This window comes from Hypanus sabinus, chromosome 19, assembly GCF_030144855.1.
Source record: "Hypanus sabinus isolate sHypSab1 chromosome 19, sHypSab1.hap1, whole genome shotgun sequence".
In the NCBI taxonomy this organism is placed as follows: domain Eukaryota; kingdom Metazoa; phylum Chordata; class Chondrichthyes; order Myliobatiformes; family Dasyatidae; genus Hypanus; species Hypanus sabinus.
Window position 1 is genome coordinate 69,561,814 of NC_082724.1, and position 18,264 is coordinate 69,580,077.

The 18,264-nt window shown below is 40.1% G+C and overlaps 2 protein-coding genes across 3 annotated transcripts in view; one reads left to right on the forward strand and one right to left on the reverse strand.

The window, feature by feature from the left end:
* Nucleotides 1–18,264, forward strand: part of cenpp (centromere protein P) — a 401,228-nt gene that overhangs the window by 38,896 nt on the left and 344,068 nt on the right. The gene's annotated exons all lie outside the window — the stretch shown is intronic.
* The window catches only part of nol8 (nucleolar protein 8), a 66,776-nt gene that overhangs the window by 38,189 nt on the left and 10,323 nt on the right, over nt 1–18,264 (reverse strand). The window contains exons 1-6 of one of the 2 annotated variants that reach the window (XM_059944617.1): nt 15,086–16,030; nt 12,680–12,863; nt 11,799–11,861; nt 11,327–11,405; nt 5,882–6,032; nt 1,646–1,716 (exon numbers count right to left, since the gene is read on the reverse strand). In XM_059944617.1, coding sequence (XP_059800600.1) covers nt 1,646–1,716; nt 5,882–6,032; nt 11,327–11,405; nt 11,799–11,861; nt 12,680–12,818 — 503 coding nt within the window. In that variant the 5' untranslated portion in view covers nt 12,819–12,863; nt 15,086–16,030. Of the gene's footprint in view, nt 1–1,645; nt 1,717–5,881; nt 6,033–11,326; nt 11,406–11,798; nt 11,862–12,679; nt 12,864–15,085; nt 16,031–18,264 lie in introns of those variants that run through there. The other variant, XM_059944618.1, reaches the window with a different exon arrangement.

Consider the following 18,264-nt stretch of genomic DNA (forward strand, 5'->3'; position numbering starts at 1 on the left):
TCTGTCCACACTGAAATGCCGTTTTCCTCCCCCGAAAATTGAGTTTTTCTAAAACACTCTCCAGAGTGTGTAAATCTGAAAATGCCGATTGGCCGCTATAGTGTGTACAGGGTAACTGAAGCTTTTTAAAAACACTGTCATTATGTGCTGGAAAACATGGTAGCGGCAGTGCGGCATTTCATTGTTTTCTTGAATGCAACCTCCAACACCACAACAACAATGGTGGACGGCTTCAGGAGACTGTCCCTGAGCAGAATGTTACTGCAGCTTTGCAGTATGACAGAGAATTCCAACCCCCCAAACAACCTAACAATTTCAGAACAGACGGCAACGAGACTGAAGCCAGAAGAGTTAGAAATGTAGTCACCAAATACTTTGACCCATTACTTACTTAATAAGTATACACACTTTGCTCTGTTTTCTGTCCTTGCTCGTATGAAGGTGGTTTACTTATTTACACAAGTACTTCTCTGACAATAGATGAGTAACAACCTAATTGTATGGAAATACAAGATAACACTGATGCAGACGTTTTATACATTTAACAAGGTGCTTTATTAATGTATTGCTTGTGCAAACATTCAATAGATGCAATTGTCACTATTTCCGAAGTGTCATTTTTAAATAGTAGCTTATGTTTGGCATAGACGTGAAAATGCTAAGGCCAAAAAAGTTGTAAATTTCACTTTTACTCAGGTAAAAATAAAATCACCTTTGCCCAGTAACTTGTTTTATTGCACATATTAAATACATCAAAATAATACAGAAAGACATGGCAAAAGTAAAGGCAAACAAATGAGGTACTGTAAATTTCACTTTTGCCCAGTAACAAGCCTTATTGCATTTAGTTGTAGCTGTCGTCAATTTCATTGGTGAAGAGACTATGGCTGTAGGAAATGTTTCCAGGGTGACCCCTCTGTGGGAGTGGGGAAGATGTTGGTGGGGCCACCCGGGGGTCTATGTGTCCATATGTGTAGCTATTGTAGTGGCTGTGAGGCTGGTATTGTGGCACTGAAAAGTACTGGGGGGGGGGCCATCATTGCAAATCCCTCTGCAACAGAGTTAGTCAGTTTTTCAATGTTTGTCGTCAGCTGGGTCATACTGTCTACACAGGGAGTCTGTGAACTCCCTGTCGGTTGCCTCCATACACTCCAGTATGTTTTTTTTTGTTTTAAGTCCTCCTGCGTGAGAGCCAACAGCTGTCCATCGTTTGGCAATTTCCTTTTAAGTTTTTCTAGCCTGTAACTGGACAAATGCGTGCCAAGTCCTTCACAGCGAGATTTGACACCAAATACGTCGCTTGTTTTCTGTAGATGTGTCCTGCACATGTCCAGTAGGAGGAGATTCACCCAAATACCCGTTTTAATGTGGATGGAGGTATTTTCAAAAACGCCTAGTGTGGATGCCTATTGATTTTATGTGAAACCGGCGTTTTCAAAATTATCCGATCCAGTGTGGACATAGCCTAAGCCTATATAAATTTCTCCATTGACACCAAAGCAGGTTACCTAGTTATATTGTTGATTGTGAAAACTTGCTCTGAACTGGTTGCCATATTTCATAAATTAAAACAATGATTACACTGCAATACTACTTCAATTGCTGTAAAGTGATCAGAAAAACTATTAGTTTTACATAAAAGGATATTTTTTTCTTATTGTTTTGGTGGAGATGAAGAATGGGCAACACTCTTCCAAACTTACTCACAATCCAGTCCTGAGGAAAAAATACAGAATAATTTAAAATACTTGGTATAAAATAATGCCTAAAATGTATGTTTTAGACAATGATTTCTAAAATATATTCGACATTATTCAAACAACTACTTTGTCAACATGGTGCTAAACAGTGACTCCTTTGCTTGCATCTTCAGAAACAATTTCATTTCTGGTTGTGGATTACAGGAGGAATGGAGACGGGCATCAATGGATCTGGGATTGAAAGGGTAAACAGCTTTAAGTTCCTTGGCATCCACATCACCGAGGACCTCATGTGGTCTGTACACACTAGCTGTGTGGTGAAAAAGGCACAACAGCACCTCTTTCACCTTGACAGCTGAGGAAGTTTGGTATGGGCCCCCAAATCCTAAGAACTTTCTATAAAGGCACAATTGAGAGCATCCTCACTGGCTGCATCACTGCCTGGTATGAGAACTGTACCTCCCTTAATCACAGGGCTCTGCAGAGTCAAGTCAAGTTTATTGTCATTTTTACCATAAACTGCTGGTACAGTACACAGTAAAAACGAAATGACATTCCTCCAGGGCCCCCTGGTACTACATAAAACAACACAAAACTACACTAGACTATGTGAGACAGCATTAGGCTACACTAGACTACGTAAAACAACAAAGACTCCAGACCCGCACAGGACTACACAAAGTGCACAAAACAGCACAGGGCAGTACAATAATTAATAAACAAGACAATAGGCACAGCAGAGGACAAATTACAATATAATAATAAATTATGTAGATGTCAGTCTAGACTCTGAGTATCGAGGAGTCTGATGACTTTGGGGAAGAAAGAGTCTGGTTGTGAGAGCCCAAATGCTACCTTTTGCCAGATGGCAAGAGGGAGAAGAGTTTGTGTGAGGGGTGTGTGGAGTCCTTCACAATACTGTTAGCTTTGCGGATGCAGTTTGTGGTGTAAATGTCTGTAATAGTGGGAAGAGAGACCCTGATGATCTTCTCAGCTGACCTCACTATCCGCTGCAGGGTCTTGCGATCCGAGACGGTGCAATTCCTGAACCAGGCAGTGATGCAGCTGCTCAGGCTGCTCTCAATAGATCTTCTGTAGAATGTGGTGAGGATGGGGTGGTGGGGGTGGGAGATGGACTTTACTCAGCCTTCGCAGAAAGTAGAGATGCTGCTGGGCTTTCTTGGCTATGGAGGTGGTGTTGAGGGATCAGGTTAGAATCTCCAAGTACAAACAAGCTAGAGGAACTCAACAGGTCGGGCAGCATCCATTGAAATGAACAGTCAACTTTTCGGGCCGAGACCCTATAAAGAAGGTGCCAGGTGAAAAACCAATCAGAGGAAAGATCAAGGGGTGGGGGAGGGGAAGCAGGGAGGGGATAGGCAGGAAAGGTGAAGAAGGAATGTAAGGGGAAAGCACTATGGGTAGTAGAAGAAGGCAGAATCATGAGAGAGGTGATAGGCAGCTGGAAGAGGAGGCAGAGTGAAAGTGGGATGGGGGAAGGAAGAGGGAGGGAATTACCGGAAGTTGGAGAATTCGATGTTCATACCAAGGGGCTGGAGACTACCCAGACATTATATGAGGTGTTGCTCCTCCAACCTGAGTTTGGCCTCATCGTTGCAGTAGAGGTGGGTTAGGGCCAGGTGGAGGGTGGTGGCGATGGCGTCATCTGTTGAGTGGTTGGGACGATACGTGAACTACAAGGGGTCCAGTGAGGTGGGGCAGTAGGGTCCTTATGTGCCTCATGACGAGCCTCTCGAAACACTTCATGAAAATGGATGTGAGTGAAATGGGACGGTAGTCGTTGAGGCAGGCAAGACTTCTTCGGCATGGTGATGATGGTGGCAGCCTTGAAGCACGTTGGAACGGTGGAGCTGCTCAGGGAGATGTTGAAGATGTCAGTCAGAACATATGCCGGCTGGTCTGCACATCCTCTGAGCACTCTGCCAGGAATATTGTCTGGTCCAGCAGCCTTCCGTGGGTTGACCCTGCATAGAGCTTTCCTCACATCAGCCACGGTATGACACAGCACTTGGTCATTGGGAGGAGGAGTGGCTTCTGGTTAGGGCGTGTAGTGATGGTCTTGGACATAGTAACGTCATCGATGCACTTGCTGATGTAGCTAGTCACTGATGCTATGTACTCCTCTAAGTGCTCCTCCTCTCAGAGAGTTGTGCAGACAGCCCAGCGCATCTGTAGTTGTGAACTTCCATGACTCAGGCCATTTACAAGGATAGGTGTGTCAAAAGGGCCCATAGCATCATTGGGGACCTGAGTCACCCCAATCACAATCTATTCCAGCTGCTGCCATCCAGGAAACAGTACCGCAGCATTAAAGCAAGGACCACCAGGCTATCAGTCTGATTAACTCACACTGATTTGAGTGTACTTTATGTTAAATTGACTGTTCTATTAACTATAAATGATTATAAATTACTATGATTGCACTTTGCACATTTAGACGGAGATGTAACCTAAAGATTTCTACTCCTCATGTATGTGAAAGATGTAAGAAATAAAGTAAATTCAATTCAATTTTCAGGGTTCTTTTGAAGACCCTGACCTGGAGATACACTCTGACTTTGGTTCTTTGTGGAAGTGGGACCCGTGCTCAGAGTCTTACGGCCGGCCACTTTTTGATATCCCAGGGATATGGCCTGGAAGTCAAACATTCCTTCAGGGTTCCAGATTTTCGTGGCTTTGGAGATGTGCTGATTCTAGGCCAGTGCCCCTGACTGAAGCGTTGCGGGAGAACACAGAACATCGGGCTAGCTGCTGGGGGTTGTGTTCCCAGAGAGCTGCACCTTTTTGGTGCTGACTCTCGGGGCACAGAGCTGGGAAAAAACAGAACGTACTTTAACATTGTAAATCAGCGAGTTGTTTGTTATGTCTCCCCTCTCGCTGTGAAATGGGGACACCTCTTTTTCTCATATGAGGGCGAGATTCTGTGGTATGTCTCGGGTCTGTGTCTTTATTGATGCCTGCTGCATGCTTGAGTGCTTGGTGAAGGGTGCTGATGCTTTTTGCTGGTGGGGGGGCGGTTTGTTACTTTGCTGCTGCTCATGCGTGGGATGGGGGAGCTGGGGAGGGCTTTGGGGTTCTAACATTTAACTGTCATTCATTCTTTGTGGCACTCCTTTGTTTTTGTGGATGCTTGCGAGGAAAAAGAATTTCAGGATGTGTATTGCATACATGTCTCTGACATTAAATGTACCTATTGCAACATTAACTAGTTCAGATATATAGAATTAGTAATTTTCAATACAAATAGATCGATTTCTGGGTCATTAATTTTTTTAAAAGGATAATTCAGCAACAGTACAGTTAAGCAAGCTGCTTCAAAACCCAGTTATGGCTTATTAAATATATTTACATTTATCTCCAGTCAACTTTCAACAATTCTCTTTATTAAACTGGAAAAGGCTGCAAAGCAATACCCCATGAGAAGGACCATAAAAGCAGTGACAACCACCTCTAGATTAACGTATTTAACTCTGCATGTCCACCCAGAAGTTACATTATTTCTTTACCTTCTCATCACAGCTAACATACTATACATTACAAAGGCAGGGGGAAAAACAACAAAACTTCAAATCAAAGATTAGTGCAGTTAACACATTGTACCGAATGCTCAGTACCATTCATCCGGAAAACATTCACCAGGATGGTGCAAGTCAAGGGACTGTATTTACAGTAAGATTATGGAAGCTAAGCCATAATTTTGCTGAATTTCCAAGACAATAAACATATTAATTTTACTTGTGTAATCTCCCATTTCCTCAGCTACAAAAAGTGAGATTGGTAGGAATTCTGAATATCTTGTCAAGAGAGATTAAGAAAGGCCAACAGAATTCAGCCTTGTCATGAATCTGCATACCCTGAGATCACTTAAATACAATTTAAGTGGAGATCAATGTTTAGTGTTTTTCCTCTTACAGTAGTAGCATAAAATTCTTGAAATGTGAGGAACACAAAGTGCAATAGAAAATTGAGAATTTCACAATGTAGATTGTCTTGATATTTGCCTTTGTCTTGAATTTATTATCTTTTAAAGTGAAAAGAAAATAAATTTACTCTGTTGTCCTGCGTAATTTGCAATTCTGCATGATTTTCAAACATAATTTCAGAATTTAAGTATTACAAGATAAATTTTAAACAAAACGAATTTTAGAATCATTACTTGCCTTATGTTCAGGTACTTCTGTTCCCGGAACAGCAGATTTCATCTTAAAATTCTCAACACCAACTTTCTTTAGAGACTCTACCACCTTTGTTATGTTGTCAACATGTGGTTTGTGCTTACTTTTAGCTGCATTCTGTCGTTCTTCAGCAAGTCTACATCAATTAAAGCAGAAAAAGAATCAGGTTCAAATCTAAAGCAATATATTTTTGAAAAATTATTAACATTTTAACTCTTGCTTGATTCCAAGACAATAACTAACAGGAATATATATATTATATTATAATAGGAGACTATCTGGCTCATTTTGCCTCTACCATTTCTTTGAATGAAATCTAGATAGTATAAACCCATCCTTTCTGCATAACATGTATTCTTTTTCTTTCAAATATCTATTCAATTAATTATGGAAGACAGCTGTCAAAACTACTTTCACCATCTTTTTGGGTGGTGCTTTCCAAACAACAGTAATTCAATATGCACAATGCTAATAAGTTCTTCCCTTATGTCACTACTGATTATTCTGCCTATCTGCCAAAAACTCCTCTGCAGTTCCTCTAAGAACCTTCTTAAACTTGGTGCCCAGAAACAGACAAAAAAATTAGTTGCGCTCTTGTATTTTGTATAATATTTTTGTTCAGTTTTGCATAAACTCTTTCTATCTGAGGCCAAAATGACAAGAATTCTGTATTTAAAAAGCAAACGCGAGGAAATCTGCAGATGCTGGAAATTCAAGTAACACACACAAAATGCTGGTGGAACGCAGCAGGCCAGGCAGAGTCTATAGGGAGAAGTACTGTTGACGTTTCGGGCCGAGACCCTTCGTCAGGACTAACTGAAAGGAAAGATAGTAAGAGATTTGAAAATAGGAGGGGGAGAGGAAAACATGAAATGATAGGAGAAGACCAGAGGGGGTGGGGTGGAGCTGAGAGCCGGAAAGGTGATTGGCAAAAGGGATACAGAGCTAGAGAAGGGAAAGGATCATGGGATGGGAGGCCTGGGGAGAAAGAAGGGGGGAGGGGAGCACCAGAGGGAGATGGAGATGGGGAGAGTGATGGGCAGAAAGAGAGAAAAAAAAAAGGAGGGGGGGGGAAAAACTAGATATGTCAAGGATGGGGTAAGGAGGGGAGGAGGGGCATTAACGGAAGTTAGAAGTCGAAGAATTCTGTATGTTTAATATTTAAATAGCATTGACCTTGCTCCATTCCCTTCATTTGGAAATTATGGCAGGCACAAGCAATCTATTGATATGCTCCTTAACATTATTAATATTAATGTATTTCATTTTTACTATATTTCTGTATATACACATTTTAAAATTAGAGATCTTACATAGATCCCTAAAACACCATTATATACCAGTCACCTTAACCAGTATGATTTCTATCCACTAACTAATACCACTTCCACTTTATCACATGAATTCCATGGGATGATAAAAAATAATTCCTTGCTTTACATCTGCTCAGCTAGGACAGTAGAGATGCCAGGCAGGCTAGTGGATTGCTCCTCTTGCGGGTTGTGGGGAGCCAGAGAGCCCTCCTGTGTCCCTGACAACTACAACTGCGAGAAGTACATCCAGCTGCAGCTTCTAACAATCCATGTTAAGGGGTTCGAGCTGGAACTGAATAAACTCCAGGTCATTCGAGAGGCTAGAGGGGTGATACATACAGTCAGGAAGCAGAAAGGGGTTAAGGAGCCAGTGTAGAATACCCCTGTGGTCATACCCCTCAACAACTGGTATATCACTTTGGATACTGTTGACCTAACTGAGGAAAGTCACACTGATACTAAGTCTGGATCTGTGACTCAGAAGGGAAGGGGGGGGGGGGGGAGAGAAAAGGCAGATTTTTCATGACAAATGATTAATTAGAGGAGCGGACAGGAGAATCTGTGGGTCTCCCAGGTGCCAGAGCTGGGACATCTCGAATTGAGGCCTCAGCATTCTTGAGAGGGTGAACAGCAAGAGGTCATGGTCCATGTAGGTACCAATGACATCAGTAGAGCAAATAACAAGGTTCTGCATATGATGTTCAGGGAGTTAGGTGCTAAGTTAGGAGCTGAAGAGCAGTTCCTCCAGGGCTGTGATCTCAGGATTACTACCCATGCCACGTCCCAGTGAGGCCAGAACTAGGAAGATTATACAATTTATTACACGGCTAAGGAGTTGGTGAAGGAGGGAGGGCATAGGATTTTTGGATCATTGGGCTCTCTTCTAGGGAAGGTGAGATCTGTACAGAAGGGACGGATTTCACCCGAAATAGGATGGGACTAAAATTCTAGCAGGAATGTTTGTTAATGCTGCATGGTAGGATTCAAACTACATTTGCAAGGGGATGGGAACAAGCATGCCAGAACAGTTAGTAGAAAGGTTGTGGAGACAGATATTGGTAAGACCTCAGACAAAGTCAGGAATCAAAAAGTTGAGCATGGTGCAACTAGTGTCCTGAGCTGCATATATCGTAGGAAATGAGTATTGTAGGAAAGGCGAATGATAATGCTGAAGATGAGGTAATGTGTAGTGAGGAGAGGCTGTTGATAGGGCAAAATTGTAGTCAACAGGATGAGTGGCAATATAAAAGGTGGACAAAATCAAAAAGGGTGAATACAGGACTAAGATGTTATATTTGAATGTGCACTATATACGGACTTGCAGCAGACTGGCATGCATGATGATGACTGAAAGAAGATTCTAGCTGGGAGCTTAATGTCCAAAGTTAAATGCTGTATTGAAAGGATGGGGGTAAGCAGAGGGGGTGGCTGTTGGTAAAAAATGAAATCCAATCATTAGAAAGAGGTGACATAGGGTCAAAAGATGTTGAATTAATGTGGATAGAGATAAGGAACTGTATAGGTACACAGACCCTGATGGAATTATAATATATACAAACAGTAGTAACAATGTGGTCTACAAATTACGACGGGAGATAGAAAATGCTTCCCAAAGGGGCAATGTTACAATGATCATAGTACATTGGGAAAATCAGGTTGGTGCTGTATTACAAGAGTGGAGATTTCCAGAATGCCTAAAAGCAGCTCGTGATTGAGCCCTATAGGGGATCAGTTATTCTGGATTGGATGTTGTGCAGTGAACCAGAATTGATTAGAGAGTGAAAGGTAAAAGAACCCTTAGAAGCAAGTGATCATAATATGATTGAATTCACCCTGAAATTTAAGGAGAAGCTAAGTCAGATGTATCAGCATTACAGTGGAGGAAAGGGAATCACAGTGGCACGAGAGGGAAGTTGGCCAGAATTGGTTGGAAAAAAACACTGGCAGGGATGACAGCAGAGCAGCAATGACTGGAAATTCTGGAAGCAATTCGGAAGGCACAGGATATATAAATCCCAAGGAGGAAAATGAATTCTAAAGGCAAGACAACATAATCATTGCTAACAAGAGAAGCCAAGGCCAGTATAAAGGTCAAAGAAGTGACATACAACAGGGCAAAAATTAATGAAAGTTAGAGGATTGGGAAGCTGGTAAAAACCAACAGACAGCAACTAAAAATGCCATTAAGAATGTAAGGAAGGAATATGAATATAAGCTAGCCAATAATATTAAAGAGGATACCAAAAGTATCTTTGGATATATGAAGTGTAAAAGAAAGGTGCAAGCGGACATTGGACCACTGGAAAACGATGCTGGAGAGGTAGTAATGGGGGACAATGAAATGGCAGACAAAACAAATAAGCATTTTGGACTGTGGAAGACACTAGCAATACGGTGGAAGTTCCAGGTGCCAGGGATCATGAATTGTGTGAAGTTTCCATTACTAGCAAGAAGGTTCTTGCGAAACAAAAAGGTAGATAAGTCACCTGGACCAGAGGGTGTACACTCCAGGGTTCTGAAAGAGATGGCTGTAGAAATAATTGAGGCATTGGTAATGAGTCTTCAAGAATCACTAGATTCTGGAATGGTTCCAGAAGACTGGAAGATTGCAAGATTGCAAATATCACTCCACTCATCAAGAAGGGAGAGAGGCAGAAGAAAGGAAACTATAGCCCAGTTAGCCTGACCTCAGTGTTTGGGAAGATGTTGGAATTGATTATTAAGGATGAGGTCTCAGGGTATTTGGGAGGCACATGATGAAATAGACAACTGTCAGCATGGTTTCCTCAATGGAAAATTTTGCCTGACAAATCTGTTAGAATTCTTTGGAGAAATGACAAGCAGGATAGACAAAGGAGAATCGGTCAGAGTTGTGTACTTGGATTTTCAGAAGGCCTTTGACAAGGTCCCAGATATGAGGTTGCTTAACATGTTACAAGCCTGTGGTATTACAGGAAAGATTCTAGAATGGAAAAAGCAGTGGCTGATTGGCAGGAAACAAAGAGTGGGAATAACGGGAGTCTTTTCTGGTTGACCGCCAGTGACTTGTGATGTTCAATAGGGGTCTGTGTTGGTACTGTGATGGAATTGATGGCTTTTTGTAAAGCTTGCAGATGACATGAAGATAGGTGGAGGGGCAGATTAAAAAGGATGTGCTGAAACTGGAGAGGGTTTGAAGGAGGTTTACAAAAATTATTCCAGGATTGAATGGCTTATCATACGAAAAATGTTTGATGGCTCTGGACCAGTATTCACTAGAATTAAGAAGAATGAGGACTGACATCATTGAAACATATTGAAAGGTGAAAGGCCTTGATAGAGTGGATGTAGAAAGGATGTTTCCTATGGTGGGAGAGTCTAAAACCAAAGAATGCAGCCTCAGAATAGAGGGGTGTCCTTTTAGAATGGAGATGAGGAGGAATTTCTTTGGCCAAAGAGTGATGAATCTGTGGAATTCTTTGTCATAGGCAGCTGTGGAGGTCAAGTCTTTATGTATATTTTAGACAGAGGTTGATAGATTCTTGATTGGCCAGGGCATGAAAGGATACGGGGAAAAGGCAGGAGACTGGGGTTGAAAGACAAATTGGCTCAGTCATAATGAAATGGCGGAGCAGACTTGATGGGCCAAATGGCCTAATTCTGCTTCTATATCTTAAGGATATAGTTCAGTTAATAAGAGTATTATGTGAAACTTAGCCAAATAACTTCTGAAAATCCAAATAAACAATATACCCTTTTCAATGCTGACCAATACAGCATTAGAGAATTTTAATGCATAAACATGAAGGTCTGGTAAACTTTCAATTTTTTTTGTAATTCTTAACATGTGAAATTTAAGTTTTATACAACAGATTTAATAATTCAATTGGTGTTTAAAAATATGATATTAAACAGAATGGCAATCGACTGACTGCAAGCTGCAATAGTAGGAACAACACTTCGAAGAAAAAACATGTAAACAAAACATGACAACAAAGATCTTGACAATTTAAACTGTACAATGTTGTAGTTCATTAAGTAACTCTAAACTCTTTCAAAAATGCAACACTACATAAATGAAGTAAATCAAAAAGAAATAAAATAATCATTGGTAAAATGATAAACTGAAGCTACTCACCTATGCAAAAAACATTCTTTGGCTAATTCAATCTGCAGCTTTCCACCTTTCCATTTTGATTTATTCAGATGTGAAATACCTAGAAAGCACAAAAAATGCTGAATGCAATTATGTCCATAGAGGTAATTAAGCAGATGAAATAACAAACAAAAAGAATCATACTCATCTGATTTCCAAAAGGATCAAATTAGCTACTTTTTTTTTGGTTTTGGCCTGAGTGCTTTTGAACAAGTTTGAAATTTATATGAACAGCAATGCATATAAAATCAAATGTTTTACACCCCCACAGTAATATTTTACTACGTTAAAAAGGATTTTATTTTTAACCAAACTTTGAGAAAATTTAATAAAGTATCACATATGAAAATCAATCTTATTTTAAAAATGACACACAACAAGAATAAAACAGAGATCTTTACAGAGGATAAACAGTCAAAAATAGTATTATAAATAAATTTAATTACATACGTACATCGTTTTAAGTCAGCTTCTGAGATATTTATATTAATATAACCAAAGGCCTTCATGGGATTTCCTAGAAAAGTGAATATAATTAGTTAATTTGATTGTAAAAGTTACATAAAAATCTTATATAAAAATGACTTTACTGTGCATGTTCAAAGAATGGATAGCCTGTTAGAAGCAATGCCAAAATATCTAAATGAAAAGATGGAGTTTGTGTTCTATTCACAGCTAAATTATCTATTTAGCTGTTCCATTTTGTGATGTTGATATGGTAGAGGTGGGGTGAGAGAAGGAAGAAGAAAATAAATTGCTGTACTAAACACCCCATTAAGTATATAAAATTAACTGCAATAATGAGAAAACATTTCTACAGATAGTTGAAGACATTTGTACATCCTGTTATTTATTCAATTAAGTTAATACTGATTCTACAGAAAGTTGTTTCATATTTGCTTGGATATATCTCATCTTTGTAAATCTTATGGTGGAAAATGTTTTTCTTAGATCTAAAAAATACAAAATGCTGGCAGAGCTTAGCAGGCCAGACAGTATCTATGGGAGGAGGTAGTAACGACGTTTCAGGCCGAAACCCTAACTCCTGATGAAGGGTTTCGGCCTTAAAAAAATCGTCACTACCTCCTCCATAGATGCTGTCCGGCCTGCTGAGTTCTGCCAGCATTTTGTGTTTTTTTATTTATTTCCAGCATCTGCAGATTCACTTGTGTTGCCTTTTTCTTAGATCTGTTGGATTTTTGCAGCGTAAGAAAGCCAATTTAATAAAACAGATTACTGACTGACTGAGAGTCAAAGAGAGTTGACAGACTATTTGGAATTGGGCACATGCAACAAACTTGTACATCTGAAATTGCATGTTTCCTTCAGCATTACCTTGGTTGTCTTTCCTGAGTACAATATCCACTGCTGCAACATCTCCAAATGAGCTAAATATTTCTTTGATTTCACTTTCAGAAGCCAAGTGATGTAATCCGCCAACAAATAAACGCCTCAAACTTTTGGCTGTCTCCATTTTCTAATATCTTGTTCAAAATAACTCTGGTACAACAGGCTCTGACTGTTGAGATATATAATAAAGAAATAAAATTAATACATTTAATTTCACACAATTTTTCTAAAAAAATACAAGAAGTGTATAGAGGCTCCATTTGTAAATATTTGAGTTTGTTTTTATTTAAACTCAAGTCTTGGTGTGTTCTCATGGATTGAGTAAGAAAACAAAGAACAAAACTATTTACTGTATATTCTGGAGTATAAGCCAAACCCCCAATTTCAAGGTTAAGAAAGTGACTTTTTCATGTTACCTTTGTATAAGCCGACCCCTTTTGTAGAGGTTTTTGATTTAACCAGACAAGATCTCACCTGCTGGTACTCAGCTTTGCCAGATCCGGAACCGGGAAATTTTGTGAACCAGTACCTACTAAAAAAACAGGCCTACACATTGTAGAGTGTTATAGGCGAATTCTTAATAAATAAACCAGGGAGAGAAATTTTGGATTAGGTTTCCAATGGAAAAGAATCCTCTGAAATGTAACCCCCGTGAAACCATTTAGCACCCATCATAATCTCGCTAAAACATAACACAGGGTGGCAGGATCAGTACGTGTGCTCAGTATTGAGTTTGCAACCACCATGTATAAAAAATTAAAATGAATGTGATATGGTGCTGGCTTCAAGCTGAAGGATGTTGATTTTGCTAAAGGAACGAATAATTCTGCAGCTGCTAAGAAGTTTAGTGTAAACGAGAGAGAGTGACAGAGTGGAGAAAGGCCAAGGACACACTGAGGGAAATGCCAAAGACGAAATGTGCAAACCGCAGGAAAACATATCAGTGGCCAGAACTGGAAGAAAATTTTTTAGAGTGGGTGAATCGCCAGTGATCGTCTGGATACATTGTTACCAGAGAAATGATTCGAGTTCAAGTGTTGAAATGGGACGAAAATCAACGTGAGGTCAGCGAAAATTTCAAAGCTACACGAAGTTGGTGCACTCGATTTATGAATAGGAGTGATCTTGTGTTGAGACAAAAAACAAAGATTGCTCAGAAAATTCCCGTGGGAATTTTCAAGAACATGGTTGGATGGATGAAGTGGGTTAAAGAGGTGTGGTGTCGACGTCCCGAAGGTGTCAGGAAGGAAAAGTCGCTACTTGTCTGGGACATGTTCAAAGCGCACTTGTCAGGTGAGACAAAAACAACATTGAAAGCTGAAAATACGGACATTGCAGTCATCTCCAGTGATTTGATGTCCGTGCTTCAGCCACTAGATGTGGGCCCCAGAGAAACAATGTTTCATTTACCGTAAATTCCGGACTATAAGCCGCTACTTTTTTCCCACGCTTTGAACACTGCGGCCTATACTACGGTGCAGCTAATGTATGTTTTTTTTCATGCCGCCAAAAACATTTTGCCTCGTAACAGTAGACTGTTATGAATCCCGTAACTGGAGAACTTACCAGCAAAGATAGAGAGGTCTGCTGAAGTCTGATGTCACTATTTTCAAACGTTTTATTTATAAAGGGACACAAGAGTAGGGTTAATACATACATTCAGATAGTGCACATCGTCAACGATCAATCTAAAGCGCGGGTATAGTAATACTCATCATTAAGTGAGCTCTGTTGTTGTCTAGGGGTTAAAAGATTGTCTGTTGGAAATATAAAAGTCACTCAGAAGGCTGCAGGCCTCAGCCCTTTGAAAATCGCTGGGTTTAACGTGGGGCGACCGAGAGAGAGAGATTGGGGGAGCGTTGGTTCCCTCTCCCCGATGTTAGTTAAAAGCGGTTTTCTGTGATTCCAGCCACAAATTCCAATCCCGGAATCTAATGCACGTGGCTTCCTTCAGAATGGCTTCCTGCTGCTGCGAAAACACTCTCTCGTGTCCTCTTGGTACGTCTGAGGGAGCTGTCCCCCTGAGACTCACCTTTATACTTCCTCATGGAGTCGCAGGTGTCAATCAGGTTGGGATGATGCAATCTCTCTCTCAACCAGCCCACCTTGCCCAAGGGCTTTTCACGTGGTCTCCATGAGACAATAGTCGCTGTCGTCCCGGGTGGGACGTGCAATTTGGCACGTTTCTCTCTCTCTCTCTCCTACTGGGTCTACTGACCCCCCCCCCCACCCCTTCGATGGGTGCTCTTGTGATTCTCACAAAGGAGGGGGCTGGGATCATAGCAAGACCAATAAAATTGATGAGTAGTTCACAGAGGTCCAATGAAATTGTACGATACATCAAGCGCACTTTCACAATTAAATTATTGTAAATCAGTCATTTGTACTCACCCTCATCAACATGGAAAACACTCGAAGAAAAGCATATGATGCAGCTTTTAAGTTAAAGGCGATCAATAACTTTTCCTGGTAGGCTGCAGTATATATATTTTTTTACCAGTCGTTAGGAGATATTGGAATGTTGTTCGTGCACTGTTCAGTAAAAAAGTATACGCAACGTAATTTGTGTGTTACCGATACGTATGTATATTTAAAAGTAGCTGTGTTACAGGCACTGTTCGAAAAAAAAAGCATTTGCAATATGTATTTGTTTATGTTACCATACGGATTTAATTAAAAGTTAAAAAATCCTCACGTGTAATATCTTTCTGTGTAAATATCTCATATTACAACGTGGGACACCTGTAGCTTAAAATCCGGTGCGGCTTCTACAAGTACAAAATTGATTTTCTTTCTAAAATTAGAGCGTGCGGCTTTTAATCAGGTGCGCTCTGTAGTCCGGAATCTACGGTAGTTGTTTACATGTATGATTGAATGGCAATAAACCAAACTTGATTTTGAAGACTTCATCAAAATTGGGAAAGAATTACTAAGTAGGTATCGCATTGTAGAGAAAATAGGGGAGGAATGATAGGATAAAGAATTCATGCATCGACAGTGGAACCAATTTGACTCCAAAACAGCCAATAAATATGATCTGTCTTCTGAGTATTCGTTTTTCCAAAGTTGGCATCCTCTGTACAAGCCAATCCCCTAATTTTAGGACCAAAATTTAGGGCCAAATTCTCAGCATATACACTGGAATTTACGGTATATAAATATTAACAAATAAAAAATGCAACTGCTAGAAATCTAAAAGAAAATGATGGAAACAAAGAGTAGGAAGCTGCTATGGCAAAAAGAGTGTAATTAATATTTTTATATTAATGTATTTCACTCCACTTCAGCCTTCACTTCCTGAGGAGACTGAGGCAAGCGAAGCTCCTCCACCACCCCTCTACATTCTCACCACATTGTATCGGAGCATCATCAAGAGTGTCTTAACTGCTTGTATGGAAATTGCAATGCATCGGACCACAAGACCTGCAACAGATAGTAAGGGCTTCTGAAAACATTGGGGTCTCTCTCTATTCTGCCATCAAGACATGTTTCAAAAGTGCTGCATATGCAGTGCAGCCAGAATTGTCAAAGACCCCTTCCATCCTTCCCACAATCTCTTTGACCTCCTGCCATCAAACAGAAGGTAGCACAGCTTAATTACACCAAGTGTCAGGCTGGGTAACAGCTTCTTCCCCAAGGATGCTGGACTTCTTGACACCACTCTGTCAACCAGCAAACATGTACACCTGAATGCCCTGCTGCCTCTCCCACCCCGACTCCCAAACTCAGACACACTCTCATTCTGCACTAATCACTTTTCATCTTTTATTGCTGCTGTTTCACATATTTATAAGACTGTTTTATTATAACAGTGCCAGTAACATTATGCAGTCTTACATAAGCATGTACTTGACACTTTATGCTAACCTGTCATTCTACAGGCCAAGCCATTCAAGCACTTGTGCGAATTTTATTTTGTGACTGTATTTTGACTGTATGTCTTTGGTACCTGGGCCCCAGAAAAACAATGTTTCATTTAGTTGTATACATGTATGATTGAATGGCAATAAACTTGACCTTGAAACAAACTTGATTTTGAAGACTCTTCATCAAAATTGGGAAATTAGTAAGTTGGTATCTCATTGTAGAGAAAATAGGGGCGGAATGATAAGATAAAGTGAATATCTCTGATTGTGTGAGGAGACAGAATCACGGTGACAAACTGCGGAAGCCATATCCTTGACAAATTAATAAGGGAGTTAGTGAAAAATAAAACAAAGGGACAAAAACGGTGAACACAGATCAGTTTTAACAATCGTCCAGCAGCTCAGACAGCATCAGTGAAAAGAGAAAAAATGGGAACTTGCACACAGACATCAAATGGATAAGAAGAATTTTTTATGACTATGGAAACATACAAATAAAATCATGAGGAATTGGAAGAGGCCATTCAATCAACTATTTACTCATTGCAGATGTTCTCTAAGACACAGAGCGCTACCAAAAAATAAAGGTGTAGAAAACTAACAAGTGAACATGGTATCAAACAATGGATATAGAAAAGCAATATCGAGAGTTAATTTGTGAGCCTATTCCATAATGCAAGCAGGCACCATTAGATTAAATGGGTGTCATTATTGTAAAACGCTCCAAGGTGCTTCATGTGAGTGTTATCAGACAAAGATTAAATTGGGTGCTATGGTAGCATAGCAGTTAGCACAATGTTATTACAGTTCAGGGCATTAGAGTTTGGGGCTCAATTCCGACATCAGCTGTGAGAAGTTTCTGTATCCTCCCCACAAACGTGTAGGTTTTATCTGAATGCTCCTGTTTCCTCCCACAGTCCAAAGACATTCTGGTTAGTAGGTTAATTGGTCATTGTAATTTGTCCTGTGATTAGGTTAGGATTAAATTGGTGGGTTCTAAATAAAACTAAATTAACTCAAAGCCAATTTAGAGGGTACATATACCATAATCTTAAGCAAAGTGGAGTTTAAGGAGAAATGTATTGAGAGCAAAGTTCAGAGAAGAAATTTCAGAACTGAAGAATTTTTGACAATGAAAGTGAAATTTAAAAAATCAGGAATGCACAACAGGCAGAATTAGAAGAATGCTGAAATCTCAGAAGGCCATAAGGCCACAATGGTGGTGAGATCTGACACAAAGACGTACGCTTTAAGACTGAATCATTGATGGCCACTGTATGTCAGTGATCGCATGCTGAGGGATAGCTTACCAAGAGAGCACTTGTTTAGGACTAACATGAAGAGGCCTTAACAGACAATGAGAATTGAGGAAAAAATCCTCATTGGCTGGTGGCATACCCCTCAAAGTTATGATCAACAATTAATCATTTCAGTCTGAGAACAATGCTACAGGATCCCTATAGAAAGTTCTGACAAAGGATGTCTGATTTGAAAAACAAACTATTTTTCAATCAACATCCTAAATAGAGTGGGCTGGGGTCACAATTGACTAAAATATACCGGGCTCATGGATATTGCTGACGCAAAAGATGATAGGCTGCTATCATCCAAAATGTGACTCTTTCCTTCTACACAAAACCTGAAATGGTCATACGGCTTTGCAAATGAAATGTTAAATTCATGAACTATTTTGAGCAAACAGGT